Source organism: Nannobrachium achirus, assembly GCF_963921795.1.
Source record: "Nannobrachium achirus genome assembly, chromosome: 12".
Taxonomy (NCBI): domain Eukaryota; kingdom Metazoa; phylum Chordata; class Actinopteri; order Myctophiformes; family Myctophidae; genus Nannobrachium; species Nannobrachium achirus.
In genome coordinates this window covers 29,027,764-29,046,615 of record NC_137832.1, presented here as the reverse complement: position 1 = coordinate 29,046,615, position 18,852 = coordinate 29,027,764, and the positions used below count along the sequence as shown (strand labels likewise).

The window sequence follows — 18,852 nt, the reverse complement described above, 5'->3', positions numbered from 1 at the left end:
AATTTGAGAATTAATTTCCCTCTTTGAAGGTGTATAAAGTCAACCAACAACCTATCACTATAGCTGCAGATACGTTTATTGAAAATCTGTCAGTGATGTATACTCACATTTTGTATACCGGTAGGCTACTTCAGTAAAAGTAGCAATACTGCAATGTAGAAGTAGGCTACTCTGTTACAAGTAAAAATCTGTTATTCAAAATGTACTTAAAAAGTACAAAAGTATTGGTATCAAAGCACAAAAAGTAAAAGTCCAAAATGTTTGAAAATAGCAGACCTACAAGCTCACGACGCGTTGTGAGCATGAGCATGCAGATAAACTCTTTTCAAATATCCTATGTATTAAATAGGGCTAAAGTGGTTCATGCATGTTTTATAATAATATCATAATGTATATCTATAAAGTAACTAGTAACTAGTTTTCAAATAATTGTAGTGGAGTAAAAGTGCAATAGTTGCCTCTGAGATGTAGTGGAGTAGAAGTAAAGGTGTTGGAAATTAGAAAAACTCCAGTACAAATACCTCAAAATTGCAATTAAGTAGCCTACAGTACTGAAGTAAATGTACTTACTAGTTACTTTACATTACATCATTGATATGAATGGAGACAGACTAATGAAATAATATACAGATGGGGAGATGTCTCCCCGCTGCCCAAACCTTTGTCTAAGCTGGTCTGTGTCGCCCTCTGGCGGTGAAAAGATGAAACGAACTCAACGCCAACCAAAGGCAGCCAGCACGTTTACGTTGGCCTGATGGTGACGTATGACGCAAAATGCGGAAGCAAACCATTCTCTAGAGCTGTTTGCTTTATTTATCCGTCGTGTGAGCGTCTGAAGAAAACACAGGTAGGTCGACTGGCCGAAAATATTACAGTTTTGTGACGAACCACCTGCTTTATGCACTTAAATGTCACGTTTGTGAGACAATCGAAGGCACGGTGTACAAGAATGTTATCCAACTTTTACACAAATGTTGCCCTGACCACTGTCAGTTTAGCAGTCAATGCCATACATAGCTAACAGTAAAGAGAAAGAGAAACATAAACTACTCTAGCATGAATAAAGACATCAATCAGTTATGTCCCGGGGGTCAAATAAATAACTGAATTTGACATGTACTGAAGGTTGGAAATAGTACTGTCATCATGAAAACTGAAGCATATGTTTTTGGCCGCTTAATTTCTATGAGCTCTCCAAACATTGAACGAGGACTAGGGAGACAAGAGGTTAAGGACACACTCTGGTCAATCCTCTTACTAGGTTGAGAGAAGGTCACTCTTATGCCTGGCTAAGCCCGTTCAAAGGCGATAAACTATTGAGCATGATGCCCACTGGTGTGTCTCAAATCTCTTACTTACACCTAGCCTCAAGCAACATAGATCATGCTATACTGCATATCCTCCACATTGACAGCAGCCCATTCATGAAACAGACCATATCTGATTGTATTAATCCACGATTAACTCACCAATATTGTACCTGTATGGACAACTTGGAATATCCTCTTTGTCTCTGTCAAGGTCTCATAGAACCCCAGAGTCCGTGCTGTCATGATTCTTCTGTGCTCGAATTTGGAAGCGCTTGTTTTAAATCACTCCACGTCCTGCACACACAGTGTTGCCAGATTTTGCTGGAGAAATAAGAAACCAGGTCTATGAAAACAAGCCCAAAATAAGTAATAATCTATCTATCTATCTATCTATCTATCTATCTATATTTATTTATATATTTGTAGTAGCCGATCTACAAGCTCTCAACACATTCTGATGCACTGTGAGCTTGTAGATCTGCTATTTTCTAAGACGCAAGGGAACGCTAGTTTTTGGCGCAGGTGATGGAGGCGTGCCATCTGAAGCATACTTGAGCCATGAGAGGCATCGCAGAGTGAGTCGCCGTGCCGAATGTTGCAAAGTCTGCTTCAGCCGACTCAGTGCTGTCCGAGTTATGTGTCAATAGGGACAGAATCATAAATGCTCCTCCCCCTATTTTCGGTACCTCCGACATGTCTACACTGCCTCACACAACCAACGTCCAAGTGAACACAGGCAAGCACTCCCTGCCCTGCCCATTTCAACCAATCACAAGCTTCTCTCCCCTCGCATCCTACGAAAACAGTACTCACATCCGGTATGGGGGTCTCTGGCTCAAAATATTTTCAGATGTGGATGTGCGGACAGATACATATTAATGTGGCATGAAAATGTTTGAGAACCACTGTTTACATGGAAATTGGAAACCCTCAACTCCTGCATATGCGCAATTCCAATGGTGTATGAAATGGTGTATGCAGGAGTTTGGTTGACTTAAAACAAGTACTTCCAAACTCTGTACAGTTTGAGTCGTGTTGTAAACTATGATATGAGCTCCTTCCTAACAACCTTTTTGTCTTCTGAAATGTCCCCAGGATGGCACAGTGGAGTGCCATATTCTCAATCATCGCAGCTATTGCAGGTGCAGCGCTTCTTGCTTCAGTCCACAAGATCGAGGAGGGGCACACCGGAGTTTATTACAGGTGAGAGAAAAGCTTCAAAGGTTCTCTTCAGGCGTCATTCAAGGCCTTCATGGTAAAACACTAAAACAGTACAAATGTACAGCAGTACAACGACTATAAGAAAGTGAACATCTGCTCTATGATGAGCTATGAAGAGCTATGATGCATCATGTAAACCTAAACCAGTGACTCTCAAGCATTTTCATTTCAAGGACCTCTAATTCAGGGGTTCCCAAACTTTTTTGTCTCAGGGCACCCCATAAATATTTATTTTAATCCGAGGCACCCCGTCATTATAATTTTCACTCCCAGCAACCGTTCGTTTTGTATTTATCATCTATAAAATGTACTAAACTAGTGAAAATAGCAGATCTACACACAACACCTCACGTTTGCTTGTAGATCGGCTGTTTTCACTAGTTTTGTACGACGGTCTTGTATGATGAAGCAGGGCAAAAGACATGAGGAGATACAAGGTTTCTGCCCGACAGTGACGATATTTTAGTGGTTATGTTGCGAGGAAAACGTTGAGATAATTTTGGGTAGAACTGAAAATAACTTTGTACTTCAAGTTTAAAATTATACTAAATAATATTCTTTCAAGTGTCCAAATGAATTCCAAATATTATCAAATGATCTAACCCTGCTCTAATTTGATATGCATTAGCTCACAGACCCCCATTTGATTCACATTTTATCTTTGGGACCCCCCCAAAAAAATAGTCTATATCCTTAGTATTACTTTAATTTAACTCTGAGATGATAAGGGTCCGTTTGGTTCCATTTGTACACTCTCAGAGTTACAGACACATGAAGGTCCATTTGGTCCTTAACACCGTAGGTCTAGAACTCCCTAAAGCAGTGGTTCCCTCAACCTTTTCAGGCTGTGACCCCCAAAATAATCATATTTTAACTGGGGACCCCCACAGTGGCCCCACCCTGACAAGCATTAAGAGTTGAGGCATTACATTTTGTATAACACGGCTCTATTGTGAAAATAGCAGATCTACATGCTCACAACGCCTCACAACGCGAGACCTTGTGAGCATGTAGATCGTCTTATTTGACAATTTCTGCCTCTAATATTTGACACTTTGGCCAATGTTTAATTTGTCATTTTAGAGGTTAAAAAGATTAAAAAGTCCTTAAATTGTCACTTTAGAAATGTGCAGATACCCTCTATACACTTACACTTTATGTTGGTTTGTTTACTGTTGTGTGAGAAAACAATGTTGCACATTAAGTTAATCATCTGGGGACCCCTAGAATAATTTGGGGACCCGACCCACAGGTTGAGAACCAGTGCCCTAAAGGACCACTGGAGTTTCCTAGACCCCATGTTGACAAAGTGACAGAGTAACAGAACTTAGAACAGAAGGGATATTACAATGAAATGTTCCTACAAAACCAACCATATGGCAATACTGTCAACATGGCATTGTTACCATTGAAAGTGTGTGTGTGTGTGTGTGTGTGTGTGTGTGTGTGTGTGTGTGTGTGTGTGTGTGTGCGTGTGTGCGCGTGCGTGTGTGCGTGTGTCATAGGGGAGGAGCACTGCTGACAGTCACCAGTGGTCCTGGCTTTCACTTGATGCTTCCATTTATCACCATTTATAAATCTGTTCAGGTCAGTCTGATTGGGTTCTAGCAGCCCAATTGAATCCCTGTCTGGGCTAATACACATTACTACTGAACAATGCAATTATAATGCTGTATAGTATTTGCTAATAGTATTTATTGAATAGTATATACTATTTAATGATATTCTAACATGTTGATAGAGGTGCCAATGTCATCTATGTGCATCTGCGTGCCAAATATCAAATTAATGAGTTCCTTGTATTGCACCTGTTAGTTGACAGTATGACATTTTGAACGTAGCTTTAAATCATCACAAAACTAAACAACAGAAGCTTGTTACTCTACCAGTGTTGGCCTTATTACTAAGTTATACATTACTCATTTTAAAAGTAATACTGTTATTTTACTTCTCCCTACCAACAGTTATTAAGTTACTTGTTCTATAACTTTCCCCTTACACCCCACAAAATGTGGTAATTGCATCCTTTCTACTGAATATTCTGACTTTGCGGTGCACCACTGCAGCCTACACTGTAAAATCATCAGTGTTACTGTTGATTTAGCTCTGAATAGTGAATAAATAGAACGTTCCATTTGGTTAATCTTTGGAGTCAAATAAGCTCCATCAAGTCACTTTGCTGGTTCTATGTGTGTGTGTGTAAAATTGTAATACTACTGATCATTAATTAGTCTTACTCTCTTTATCTTTTAGACAACTCTGCAAACTGATGAGGTGAAGAATGTACCGTGTGGCACAAGGTACTGTTTATGTTGACTCTAGCCATCCTATATTTGTGTTTACCAGTCAGGCTGACTTTGTTGATATTTTCTCTCGTGTAGTGATGCACAATATTGCCATTTTGGCTGATATGACACTAATGCTGTTATGGGGTATTATTCCCTGTTTATCCGAATACTGCCATGGTCAGAGGTTCTATTCTCCATGTAGCTCAGTGGTGGCGCTACAAGATGCATTCTAGTGGTTCATACTTACTGATATTGTACAAGTAGTTCCTGACAAGCATTTTGATTGAGTGAAATAGATGGACATCAGCAGCACTAAAGCACCAGATGTGTACAATTGAAACATGCCTTATCACTAAATATCATTCTGCCATTGATAGAAACAGTATCAAGTATAAACACATTTTCATGGTAGCGGAGACACTAGTCTGTCTAGTTGTGGTTATGTTCCTTCACATTTGTAACCGTTTCTGGAACTGGGTTCTATCACACTGTGGACTTCCAACTGCTATATAATTACAGTGGTTCTCAAACTTTTTTATATCAAGGACCACCATAACTGTACAAATGGAACCATTTCTACACTCTAAGAGTTACAGACATGTTAAAGTCCATTTGGAACCCCCTATAGGAATCGTTAAAGTGAACCGTTAAGAGGGAACAGTTAAGGAAGCTGAATTGTTAAAATACTATAGATTCCCAACCCCTCCAAGCATCACCTTTCATTTAATATTGCTAGGTTAAGAGTAAATGGTCCATTGTCACTGGGCCCACCACTCATCCATGAAAACATACTTGTGATACTGAACGATGCTTTGAATAAAAGTGTACAGTAAATAGGGATCGTCCGATCAGGTTTTTTGGAACCGATCAGCGAGCACCGATCACAAAGGTTTGATCACCCGATACCGATCAATCACCGATCCGATCAAGTTATTATTTATATTTTCTAAATGTTAATGTTTTAACTTTAATTCATTCATTCACTCATGAATTAATTTATATATTTGCCTTATAGTTATTTACCAGCATTACTATGTATTTATTATCATAGCAGTAACTAATTATTCCTTCAGCACTGTGGAAATCAATACCCCAAAATGGCCTCAAGTGGGCATACTGAACGGCTGGTTGATCGGATGCACCGATCCGATCGGATCGGTGAATTTACCTTTTGATCTAAACCACCGATTATCGCCGATCACGCTTTGATCGGCCCGATCCGATCCATTGCCGATTGATCGGTAACATCTCTAACAGTAAAGTACATGTGTTTAAGTTATTATATTTTCTTTCCTCAGTGGGGGAGTGATGATTTACTTCGACCGCATAGAAGTGGTGAACTATCTTGTTCCTTCAGCAGGTAAACTCATAAAACATGTGAAGGGCCAAGAACATCAAACTATTTATTCACCATGAATCACTTTCTATTAGTTTTGGATTTTTACCGACATGGACAACCTACTCAGTATGATTGTGAAACAATATTTTAAGCTGTCTGGACCAAAATACACATTACACAACCCAATCACAAAATAGCCATGCCACTATGATTCATGACTTAACTAATGCTTATTTCTCTTCTTTTCAGTGTACGACATAGTGAGGAACTTCACAGCTGACTATGACAAAGCCTTGATATTTAACAAAGTGCATCATGAGCTCAATCAATTCTGTAGCGTGCACTCGTTACAGGAGGTCTACATTGGCTTATTTGGTAAGTGTAGTAGGATTGGTGGCATGTGAAATAGTCCTGCAAGAGAGAAGTGCTGGGAGAAAATGTAGGAGGGGTAAGGTGGTCAACACATGAAAAAAAATAAAACTTTAGAGGGAGGCTATATTTCACCCGAGCAGTTACTCTCACTTGTAATAAACTCTCTCACACTATCTCATTTTAATCACTGATCACTCTCTCAATCTTACTATTCCCCTCAGATGTGATCGATGAGAATCTGAAGAAAACACTACAGGAGGATCTAACATCCATGGCCCCTGGTCTTATCATACAGGTATTGCAGAACTCAAGTTCTGGCTAATGTAAACTGTGTGGAACAGCATTGGCAAGCTGTACCACTAGGTCTAAGTAGGCTCCTTTTCTTAAGAATAAACAATAGTTGTATTGTTTAGTAGAGGGTAGCACGGGTCCAAAAAACGAGACCCGGGTATACCCGCACCGAATTTCCCGAAGAAATATTCTGATTTACTAGCCTGGGGCTAGTAAATGAAACGGCACAGAGAGTGAATGGATCCGGTCCGAAATGGAACCGATTAAAATTGGATCCGATCCTAAATGGAGCCAGGGAAAATGTACCCAATCTGGTTGTGACTGTAGACCCTTACTGTGTCCGATGCTTATTTTCAACATTACTTGGAGACTGGTCATTTTTCATCTCCTCGAGCGCTGCCACTGAGTGCACCTCCCCGCCTTTCCCTCTCCGACAGCTACAGCGGAGGCTTGCTGTTGCATCAAGTGTATGAGACTCTGTGTGATTCAGACACATTTGTTTCCTCTTTTCTTTTTTTATTCCCATTTCCCAAGTATTTTGCTGGCTGACCTTAAAAGGAAACGCAGTGGTTTCCCCCCTGTTCAAGGTCCACACTACACACACATCGTTGTGAGCTTGTTATATTTATCTGTGGAACCGAGTAAAACAAAATGTCATGCCTCATCCTATGATTCTAAGTGCTTATCAGGGTGGGGGGTCCCCAGTTCAAATGTGATTATTTTGGGGATTACAGTCTGAAAGGGAAGTTGTCCCATAGGGCTGTTCTGCTCACTTCTCATTGTTATTGTCTCCGCCAAGAGAGTATGTTTTCACCCCTATCCCCCCGTCACTTGGCCCTGTTCTAGGACCACCATGAGGCCGATGTTTGCAAAACACATTTCTGTACACTAAATCTACAGGTTTTGTCCACAAATCATGCAAATAAGTACAAAGTATCTCTAATCATGTGATCAAGTCCGATCTGTCCGATATTTCATATTCCATCCTAATTGGCTAATATTAGCTTCCAAAGTTTGCATGATTTCTCCGTTTTTGAACAAAATGCCTCAAATCATCAACGCAGCTTGCGATTACCTTGACATTTGCCACACATATTCCCACAAGGTCAAGGAACAAATGCCACCCTTTTCACATTGTTCTGTTACAGCGCCACCAGCAGGTAGAATTTTGGAAACACACATTCTTGTAACACAATGCCTCAAATCATGCATGCAGCGTCCGATTATCGTGAAAGGCCTAAGATTGGCGAAGAAGACATTGCCACCCTTTTCACATTGGCCTATTATAGCGCCACCAGGACGCCTGCCCTGGCGGAGACCTGTGCTCTCGGAAGAGCGCTGCTTCTAGTTATTTATCCTATTTGTTGCCCTTTCACAATCTTGTCCATCTATTTTTATTAGCCAAGGACTTCCAACGTAAACAAAACCTCAAAAGGTCTTATTCGGGATGTTCCTTTTTGAGCAGGATGTTTAACCAGCCTGTGCTGTGCTGCATATATTTCTGTTGTCTGTACTCATGTTGTCTAAATAAAAGATTCAATCAGTCAATCAATCAAAAGATAAATCCATAATCTTCATCCTCCCTCGGCACACCCTACCCCATTCTCTCTGTGTACACAGGCGGTCAGGGTCACAAAGCCCATCATCCCAGAGAGCATTCGCAGGAACTACGAGATCATGTAAGTTCCCAGAAAAAGAATATTCCCTTACCCCATGCTGTCTGTGACTGTGTGTTTTACATTCCACTCATCAGCTGGGAATAAAAATCTGCATGGGAATTACATGATGTTACTGAAAGCGAGACCAAGGAGTCTCAGAAGTAATGTTGGAGTGCCTGTTGGGCAGATCTTTATGCCCATATACAGTATGGTGTTCCATGTTGGAGTGCCTGTTGGGCAGATCTTTATGCCCATACATGGGGTTCCATGCGAGCCCACATTTTTTCTTAGGAACAGTATTAATAGTTTTGTTTTAATATATAAACAATGATTAAGTAGTGAAAGCATGCAACCAAAGGATATTGACCAGCTAATCTGTCCGCCTATTGAACAAATACAAACTAAAGGGCTCAAAAGACAATCTATTGGACCAGCCAGACCCCTACAAACTAAAAACTATTTCTATCTCATCATATCAAACTTAACAGATGTACAGATGTAGATTCTCCATACTCATATTTGGAAGCCAAACAATCGCTGGCATGACAATGAGCAAAGCCAAACAACTGGCTAAATGTTTCAGCTGTTAACTAAAGGCAGTTTGTCTGTGTGGAGGAGAAGGTATCCTCAGGTGCCCATGAACTGTTACATTTGTTTCCCTGTAAATTAATTGTAATCTTTGGATTCAAATAAAGAATTAAAATGTGTGTGTGTTTGTTTTGCCGGCAGGGAGAGTGAGAAAACCAAGTTGCTGATTACACAACAGACTCAGAAGGTTGTGGAGAAGGAGGCAGAGACGGAGAGGATAAAAGCTGTGATTGGTGAGAAGATGAAACACATGTTTGGCAATAAGTAGATAACACACACACACTAGGGATGGGACTGTAATGGAAAATATTAATATACAGTCAGGGTGAAGATTGACAATTTATTAGGAGGATTCAACAGAGCAACAACATACAGCTCATAAGGAACCGACCCTCTTGGTCTTTTCTGGCAGCCCCTGTCGGTGCACAAGCCACTAAATAAAATATAGGCTCATTTTCCTACTTATACTGATCCCAAATGACTGACCATGGGGTCTATTTGCAGAACTGGTTACCATTGTAACTGTTAACACGTCTGTGAACGTGATAACTGGGTCGCAGCACTTCATGGGGGAATCATTAACACGTGTGGGAACGTGTTAGGCACCCCATGGCATGTGTTAAGCTATTTGTTGCGCTTCACGATACTTGGTTGACGATACGATACATGGATGATATTGGTTAATTCATGGCGATACATATAGTATCAGTTAACATGAGTTTAATATGGACGGTTGGATAATGTAAGAGGAATAGATCAGTCTTTGGTTCACAAACGTTTTCCAGCTCTGGACCACAATAGCATATTCCAAGCAATATTCAAGGGCCTCCCCAAGCCACCTTTAACACATCTTAGCCCACATATCCCCACCCAACACAACCGTGGTCCCCAGGTTGATTCTTAAGGGGAACACACACCGGCTGCAGACGGCAGGCGGTCCCTGGCTCACAATCAGTTGAAAACACCCCATTAAAAAATACCATTCTTTCTTGTCTTGCACTAATAAGACACTGCTCGATAAAATGGGGGCTGGGGGAATAATGACAAAATGACAAGTTTCAAATTCTGTCCTGGACAATGCTGCACCTGATTATGTTATACGACATTTGAAAGTTGTATTCTTCTCTTCTCTTCTGTTATAGAGGCTGAGAAGGTGGCTCAGGTGGCTGAGATCAAGTTTAGCCAGAAAGTCATGGAAAAGGAGACAGAGAAAAAGATCTCTCAAATTGAAGGTTGGTAGACTCTTGATTTTAGTTATATTGATTGTGTCAATTAATTACCAACTGAATAAAATATTGTTTTAGTCAAAAATGCTTTTGATTCATTAGATGAAAATACATTGCAACAACTATAGATTATACAAAATAATACATTATTATTTTTGCACAGCTAATCTTGCAAAGTTTTATGCAAACCAAAAGGTCCGTGCATAAAGTATATAGAGTTTAAGTGGTTAAAGCTCTCAGCTTTAACCACTCGGGTGTACAGGAATGTTGAATGTTGATTAATTGTTTCTAATCTTAAAAACTGGGATAAAAACAGATTACAAGTACACATTCAAAGTAGCAAAAGAAGTATTGGACTTCCATAAATTGCGAGGTTTGGGGTTTGTTAACTTGTCATTGGCTGCGATTGGCTAGTTCAATGCAGGCACTGTTAAATGTCATGACATCAAGCATGTAGCAGCATAGTTTGTCATCGGTCTACTTTTGAGGGAACAGTCATTGTTCTTTGTCTTTGGACACGGTGTAAAAAGATGATGCGGGTGAGTAATACTGAGTATGGGAGCAAACAGTCTGCAAAATAGCCCTTTGTGACTGACACACATACACACAGAGACAATTGTTTTCGGTAATTTGTAATTGTTGTTTTGTCTCTTTCCTTCTCATAAATGACAACTTCTCTGACTGTCTCTATTTGTAGACGGTGCTTTCCTTGCCAGGATGAAGGCCAGGGCAGATGCAGAATTCTACACAGCACAGAGGGCAGCTGAGGCCAATAGGGTAACATAACCACAACAGCTGAAGTCCTTGTTTCAGTGACACAACACCACAACCACTTTCTTTTTCTACCAAATGAAGTCAGCGACTTGGAATGGGTCGGTTTCTAAACTTTCTGCAGCTAGCGTTGTTACCCCCCACTCCCAAATCATCGCTCCACATTGTAGGCAACAGGTGATTTGAATGGAGTATCGGGGATAGTCCTACTGCGTGGAATTCATTACCTGCTGTTTCGTACCACAAGTGGGCAAAAACCTGCACATTTACCACATAGAAGTAGCGCTTAGTAAATACTATGATAGTCTTGATCCATCTATGTTGCTGTAAAAAAAAGAAACATTCCAGTGAGCCTAAGGTGGTCTATGTTACTGAAAGCTGTTACCCTAGGGCATACATGGGCAACTGGCAGCCCGCCGGCCACATGCGGCAGCCCGCCGGCCACATGCGGCCCCCACCTTCACTTAATGCGGCCCGCAGGTTGATATTGGAGTATTGATATATTACTGATTTCAGCTGTTACAATTCCAAACATGGAAAAATTAGACACTTTAATTACTTCAGTCTATATCTGTAGCTTAATGACTAGTTTTAAAATGTTATTGTATTTTTTAAGTCCAATGTATTTGTATTTAAGTTCATAAAGTCAACATAAGAACATATAAATGCATTTGAAATTAACAAAATAGAAGTAACTTTTCAGCATTCCAAAAATATAAAAAAACTAGACCTTACCCGTTCGAATATATGTGCTGCAAAATATGTGCAGAGTGTGGGTTATGGGGAAAGTAACTGTAACTGCATGGTGCGTGCGTGAGAATATGTGGGAGCATCATAATGTAAGGAGCAGCCCATGGAGGAGTGTATATTTATGATGGATACAAATAATTTAACAGCAAAATTAGGTGAATAGAAGTATGAGGATGTATTTGCTCCACATCATTTTTCTATACCCGTTGGAAGATGAGACACACATGACCCGTTGCAACCCATGCAGAGAGAGAGAGAGAGAGAGAGACAGAGACATTCCTAACTGTGAGAGAGGTGTGTGTGGGCCCGGGGCTACAGATCCCATGGCCTGGAGGAACGGACCGTAACCCTGACAACAGGCTGTAAAGCTGTAGAGTGAAGAAACGCTAATAAATAGCTAGAATTTGGGGAAAATGAAATTGGGGCTCCGTCACCGTGTGTATAATGCTAATGGCCAATGCCTTGTTAAATTTGAGATCAGTCGCTGAAGCGAGTGAATAGATAATGCATTTTGTGACTGACCTCCTACTGACTGACCTCTCTCTCTAATTATAGTATGGATTGCAGGATTTCAAAAATATAAAAAAATAGCAGATCTACAAGCTCAAAACGCGTCTCACTGCGGCGTGTTTTGAGCTTGTAGATCGGCTATTTTTGCTATGAATATGCATTGCGGCCCTCTGGAGTGAGTGAAAATGTAGTGGCCCTCTCCATCATCAAAGTTGCCCACCCCTGCCCTAGGGGGAGCCGTTTCACAGGAGACCCATAGACCCAGGAGAGCATGAGAACACGGGTATGCACATGCATAAAGTGAATGGCAAATCAAGTGGCAAAGTGATTTAACGTTGTTTAACGTTGTTTAATGCAATCAGATAGGACTTTTCTGTTTGGATGTCTGGGCTGTCAAGGCCAAAAAGTAGTTTTTTGGTGTTCCTGCATAACTTCCGGGTATGATGATGATGTCTCACGGATACCCTCTATTCATTCATTCTTCGTCGTAGCCTGATTATTCCCTGTCTGAGTGATGTACGGGGGGAGGGACTTTGACTTCCCCTAAACCAGTCTTGTCACGTGACTCACGTCTCCTTCATCCGTGCACACAACATTGCTAGCCATTAGCACACACAATGGCAACAAACATTGCGAGTGTGTGTCTATCTGTCTGTGTGTGTGTTAGTGATGCGTGGGCCGGCCCGAACCCGCGGTCAGCCCACAGAGTGGGATGAGTTGGGTCAAGAAATTGACACTTTATTGGCGGGCAGGTTGGGGCGGTCCCGTCCAAATAATGTATAATGTGCATCAAGCATCCTTCCCTGCACGCAGCCAAGCTGTCTAGAGCGTCCCTTGAATGTCAAGAGATGCTGGTGTGTCAAGTGTCATGTAATTCTAATTTAGTCCATTGTACTTCCTGTAAGTAGACTTAAAAATAAAACCAGTTGCCTAATCATATTACGGGAGCGTCTTATTTTGAAATCCACCATTTTAACTCTTATTGTGCCTATCCCGAACTAGTTCGGCTTTTTAAAAAAAAATATTGCGAGAGCGTCGCACCGCCGATATTTACCATCCACTCCAATGCAATCCAGGATCTTTAGAGCTCATTTTCTCTGTGCCATGCATATCCATGAGGTGTGCAAGGTTTAATCATGGCTAAATCGCCGAAAATAGGGCTTCTAAAATGCTTGGTAGCCAATAGCTAACTTCAAGCTAACTTCATCCTGTCCCTGTTCATGCACAAAGGAAAGTGTTCAGGCGCGTCATGGCTGCGCACGGCTTGTGCATATACAGCACTTGTCTATGGTGGATTCTATGGCCATTGGGCGCCCTCTAGTGGTAAAAAGGTGGCACTGAAAGGGTTAAGAGGAAATGCTTCAGCGTGTTGTTATTGTCTACTTGCTGCAGCCTATTAGATGTAAACAAATCACGTGGATTATACAAAAGCTTTTGACTAATCTAGTTCATATTTATGATATGAAAACCATGCTCCTGTGACTTAAACAATGTACGTTTGAAAGCAGCAATAGGTGAGTGGACGGGTGAAGGGGGGAGACACGCGAACCAGCGGCTCGCGGGGAGTCGCTGAAGTTGAAGTAGATGACGTTTATTGACATAGACACCTGTCAGTCATTCTGACCTCGTGAATTATACATTTTCTTGATGTTCGTCATCACGCAAGAGCCCATTAGAGGATAGGCTTAGGACTCTTAATTGTTTCATTATAATACACAAATACTCTAATTTTTCACTTTTTTTTGGCATCCAGTGTTAGGTATGGCCATATTATCACTACAGATATGCTCTAAAAGTGTGAAAAACATATTTTTGATTGCATTTCGACTTAATTACCTTCTGCTGGTTTGGCTGCTGTTGTGGGTGAGAGGCGTCAGCATAGAGCTCTGATAAAAATTTGACGGTGTACTTAAACATTTTGGTCTTTTCTCTTTATAGTTGTTTATTTTGTCTTGCACCAGCGACTAGGCTACTGAATCTGCAACATCTCTCTGTGATACATTAGCGTTGTGCTCCGTGTGTGTAGACATAATACAGGAGTGTATAGGTCTATACTCACATCCATACTCACATGTTGGAGCATGAGACAAGAGCCATCGTTATAATACAAAGTAGGGATGCAAATTAACGATTAATTAATTAATTGATAGTTGATAACCTTATCGATCGATTAACGATTAATTGATAAGCGGTGTTTTTCAGGACCAAATTATCCAAAACCGAAAATGAGTGCAGACACATAATTGCCTTGATGTATATAACATTAACAAGTGTCAACAAGCTTCAGCTGGACACAGACCCTCTCCCCTTCAATTGGAGTCTGTCTCATTTATCTCCAAAGCCTTTGAATATTATGAAATATGATTAAAGATCACTGTGATTTTGTTAAGATCACATTTGATATCACACACACCATACCTGTAACTTTCACTAGGCAAACAAAAAAAGTTAAAAAAAAGAAAATTGCGATTCATTTATTTTAATCAAATAATCCCTTAACGATCGATTAATCAACTTTAGATTAATTGTTAACATCCCTAATACAAAGTGGTGCTCATATTTCTCACAGTTACTATAGCAACTTTGAGTAATCAATCTTTCTCCGCCTGCAGGGGAAACTAACACCAGAGTATCTGCAGCTGATGAAGTACAAGGCCATCGCAGCCAACAGTAAAATCTATTTTGGCAGCGACATCCCCCACATGTTTGTGGAGTCCGGAGCTCCTAGCTCAGCCACCAAGGCAGCCATGGACATCATGGCTGAGCCCGTCCTGGACATGGAATAAAGGGGAAGGGTGTGGGGTGACCCACAGGACACTCTGCTTGTAGATACACCACTGTACTCTGACCATTCAGCACATAATCCTATGCCTGTTTAAAGTGGGTTGTCTTCAATCGTGAGCATATTTTACAATGTTTACCTCTGTTCTGTTACAGTGTTTACTTCAGTTCTGTGAACTTCTGTCCTGAATGGAATCAAACATTGTAAAATATATGACCCACAGTTGAGTCTGATCCCATTCTTCTGAATCAAGTCACAGAACCATCACCCCTGGCAGGAGGACCAGCAGGCTGAAGTGTGGCTCCTCAGCTCTTAACTTTCCCACCCCACAAGGGAAGCTCCTCTGCCTGTACTGACCAGAAAGTATGTCTGTACTGTAAGCAAATATCAATGGATGTTGAAAGCAAGGTGTTGTCGCTATTGCCTTTTGTATGTAATATCGCCACTCCATTGAATTTTTGTTTGTTCTGTAATATGTCTTTATTGCACAAGGGATATTTGAACATTGTAGTGAATATTGAACTGGTTTAAGGGTGTAATGCCATGCAAATGTTTTTGGCTGTGTTTTGGAGGATGTTGCACATCACTTCTGCTGATCACATTGTACACAGCTATGAGTGTATCGAAAGTCCGTCCGTTGTTTTTGTTTGAAAGGTCTTTATCTGTTTAACGTACAGATACAGTTTGAAAACTTTGGCCCAGTTTTTGTCATTAATAGATGGTTCTGAAACCAATTGCTGTAAAATAGATAGCCGTTCACATTTTAAGGCAGTGTGCACATTGTTTTGAGTTTGGTGGAGAAAGCAATTCTGCTCCATCAGAATGTTGATACAGGTTCAGGCGAGGATTTTAATAACGGGCTATCACCTTTTCACTTTCAAAGTTCCCAGAACTTACCACTTGACTCGTGATAGTGTTCTTAAATGTTAAGGAAAGGGCATATAGAGTAAGTAGAGGAGGAGGAGGATACGCGAGAGGGGATCAGATCCAGGGGTTTCAAGTTTGATACCGATACTGTAGGGAAAATTAAGGGCCGATGTTATTGTGTGGTATGAGTCCATGAGGAAATCAGAGACCAACTGAAAATGAATGTCAAAAGATTTTCCTTAAAGGACTATCTCGCCACTATTGTGGCGAGACCGTCCTTTAAGAACTTTCACCAGCCTATATTGTTTGTTGCTCTGAAATGTTGGCCTGGAATTGCCAGACTGATCACGTGGGATTCCTCCATGGTATCAGTGGAGGAACTTGTGATTGAATCCTATCGTAACCAGTCTGTCAGGCTACTGAAATGTATCTTCTAAAACAAGAATTGCACTGATCTTTAAATATTGAATAGTTTTACAATTGTCTTTTTAATCCATTGAGGGATTTGTTATCTGTCAGCATTGTTGATGAAGTAAGATCTAGGTAAAGTCTGCAGTCTACTGTATGTGCAAAATAAACAAGTTTTCTATGGTAGTAATCTGGTGCCTGGTAAAAAAAAAAGTGTTAAAACAAACAATACCAGCTCAATAAAAATAAAAAGTGTTTCAGCTAAAAGTCATCAATCTTGGACCAAAACCTAAACCGTGAAACATGTAAATGTTAAAAAACACTTCTTCTTCGTCTGTTTGCTTTTCAATTTAATATTTCTTGGCTACAGGGTTTGTGCATGTTTTGTTATTTTTAAGATCAGGAACATGCTTGAAGTTGTTTTTTAGAAAAAGCCTAATTCCATATTTTTTTTTGTTTAAATTATGATTTGAACAGATACTTGATTGAAACTGAGGTGCTGGGGAAAACTATGCATCTTAAAATAGTGTGAAATATGTTTTAATACAGCCTTTGAAAGCCTGCATAAACCATGTGGTTAACTTTTGTTTAATGATATCAGTTTAATGTGTGAAACCATCATCATAATGGGCATGTTGTTTCCTTATGTATTTTCCAAAGAACGTGTCTGCTGTTTTCTTAACAGACTGATTTAAAGTCTACATGTTTGCTGTTATATAATTTTCTTTTAAGACCAAACAAGTTGCGTGTTTAAGAACTGAATCGAATGGACATAATCAACAGCTGGATGCTGGAAATAAGCTTGCAAATGACTGATGGTAATGATAAGAGCTTTTGTCACTGCTTCCATAAATATTGGTTTACCTCGACTTTCTTAATTTCTTTTCCCCAATCTATTGCCATATATCAAAGCATTTGCTGGACATTTTGGTTGCATTTGTTGTGCATTCATGGAGTTCTTCTGGTCACTTCACTGGCTGTTTCTAGCTAAGAATGATCATCATTAGCGTGTAAGTCCGGGGTAGACGGTTGCAACTTTCTTTGTCTTTAATATAAGGTTGTAGGTTGATTGTCTCAGTGAAAACTAAGTGGTGAAAGACTCGTACACCACAAAGCAATTTAAGGATGACTCCTATGACATACGTATTATATTATAATATATTTGACATGCTCAACCACATGCTCAAAGTGCATAAGTGATAAGAGGACAGACCATATGACGATGGTCTTCTGATCGGAAATGTTCGTCCTCCTATCACATCACTTGTATGCACTTTAGCACCTCGTTGATCATGTAAAAATCAATAGAAAAAGTATATTTTTTCTAGTCTGTCTAAGGTGTCATCCTTAAAAAATAAAATGATTTACCCCTGGAAGAATATTTTTATTAGAATTGCTCAGGTTCATTTGACTAATTGTGACTTGAAAGGGAGATTTTTCTTTTTTCCCCCACCCATTTCAGTTATGAATGTGCAATCAAGATACTGTCCTTAGACAATAAAGTTGTTTTCTTTGAGATGTAGTTGCATTATTTAAGATTCATGTTTTATAATACAAATATATTGCGTGGTATATTTCCTTTGTGGTCGTCAATTCACAAAATGGCAAATTTGGGAAAGCACATATTTGTGTTATATTTGACTAAGAAATCTGACAGTAAGCACTCTAAATGTGTGGCATTCTGGTATTTAAACTAGTGCACTGACCTTATATTTTCAATGTACTGGGTTCAGGTCTGGCTCAGGTCCTGTGTTCGTTGCATGACACTCCTTCCCGTCTCTCTCCAACTTACTGTCAAAGCAGAAATGTATTGAATGTGATCTTTAAGTGCATAAGTGAAAAGAGGACAGACCATCGTCAGTGCCATATCTATATGATATGGCTCTGACGTCATAACACCATATGACGATGGTCTTCTGAAAGTTGACCAAAGGTTTAATCATTGCAGTCACATGATTTGCATGATTTCATATACTGTAGATTAACAAGAAAATAACTCGCAACTCACTTTCAGTGCTCCAATATTTATTTTAGAGGACAAGCAGCATAGCATCAATATAAACGTTTCGACCGTTCTTGGTCTTCTTCAGTATGCTTCTATCATACTGAAGAAGACCAAGAATGGTCGAAACGTTTATATTGATGCTATGCTGCTTGTCGTCTAAAATGAAACTGAGCACTGAAAGTGAGTTGCGAGCTATTTTCTTGTTTCTTAGTAATACTGCTCTGGCAGTTTCAGCCTAGCACCAAACAAAGGAGGATGTGCGTTATTTTTCTTTGAATATTACTGTAAATGACCATGAGATGAAATCACTTATTTTTGCACTGTCATGACATAATGGCTCATACTGTTGTTTATTGTTACATTCTGTAACACTGAATTAAATTATACATCAGCGTTCTACTGTTTTTGTAGGGAAGGTTGTCAAAAAGTTGCCCAGTGCAACATAGTTTACACAACTGTTTTAGAA

General features: G+C 40.0%; 1 protein-coding gene across 1 annotated transcript; it reads left to right on the top strand.

Moving 5' to 3' along the window:
• Positions 1–782: 782 nt before the first annotated feature.
• erlin2 (ER lipid raft associated 2) lies at positions 783–17,897 on the top strand. Its single transcript, XM_080739184.1, has 12 exons — positions 783–847; positions 2,406–2,513; positions 4,037–4,118; positions 4,785–4,831; positions 6,118–6,179; positions 6,408–6,533; positions 6,752–6,825; positions 8,442–8,500; positions 9,209–9,300; positions 10,210–10,299; positions 10,991–11,070; positions 14,937–17,897. Exons 2-12 carry the CDS (start codon positions 2,407–2,409, stop codon positions 15,108–15,110), a joined length of 993 nt encoding a protein of 330 aa, XP_080595310.1. The 5' UTR covers positions 783–847; position 2,406; the 3' UTR covers positions 15,111–17,897.
• The last annotated feature ends 955 nt before the right edge of the window (positions 17,898–18,852 follow it).

Coding starts and splice junctions, on each gene's coding strand:
- erlin2 (XM_080739184.1), top strand. CDS start 2,407: ATGGCACAGTGGAGTGCCATATTCTCAATCATCGCAGCTATTGCAGGT. Junction 4,119..4,784: donor CCATTTATAAATCTGTTCAG/GTCAGTCTGATT, acceptor TTTATCTTTTAG/ACAACTCTGCAAACTGATGA. Junction 8,501..9,208: donor CGCAGGAACTACGAGATCAT/GTAAGTTCCCAG, acceptor TTTTGCCGGCAG/GGAGAGTGAGAAAACCAAGT.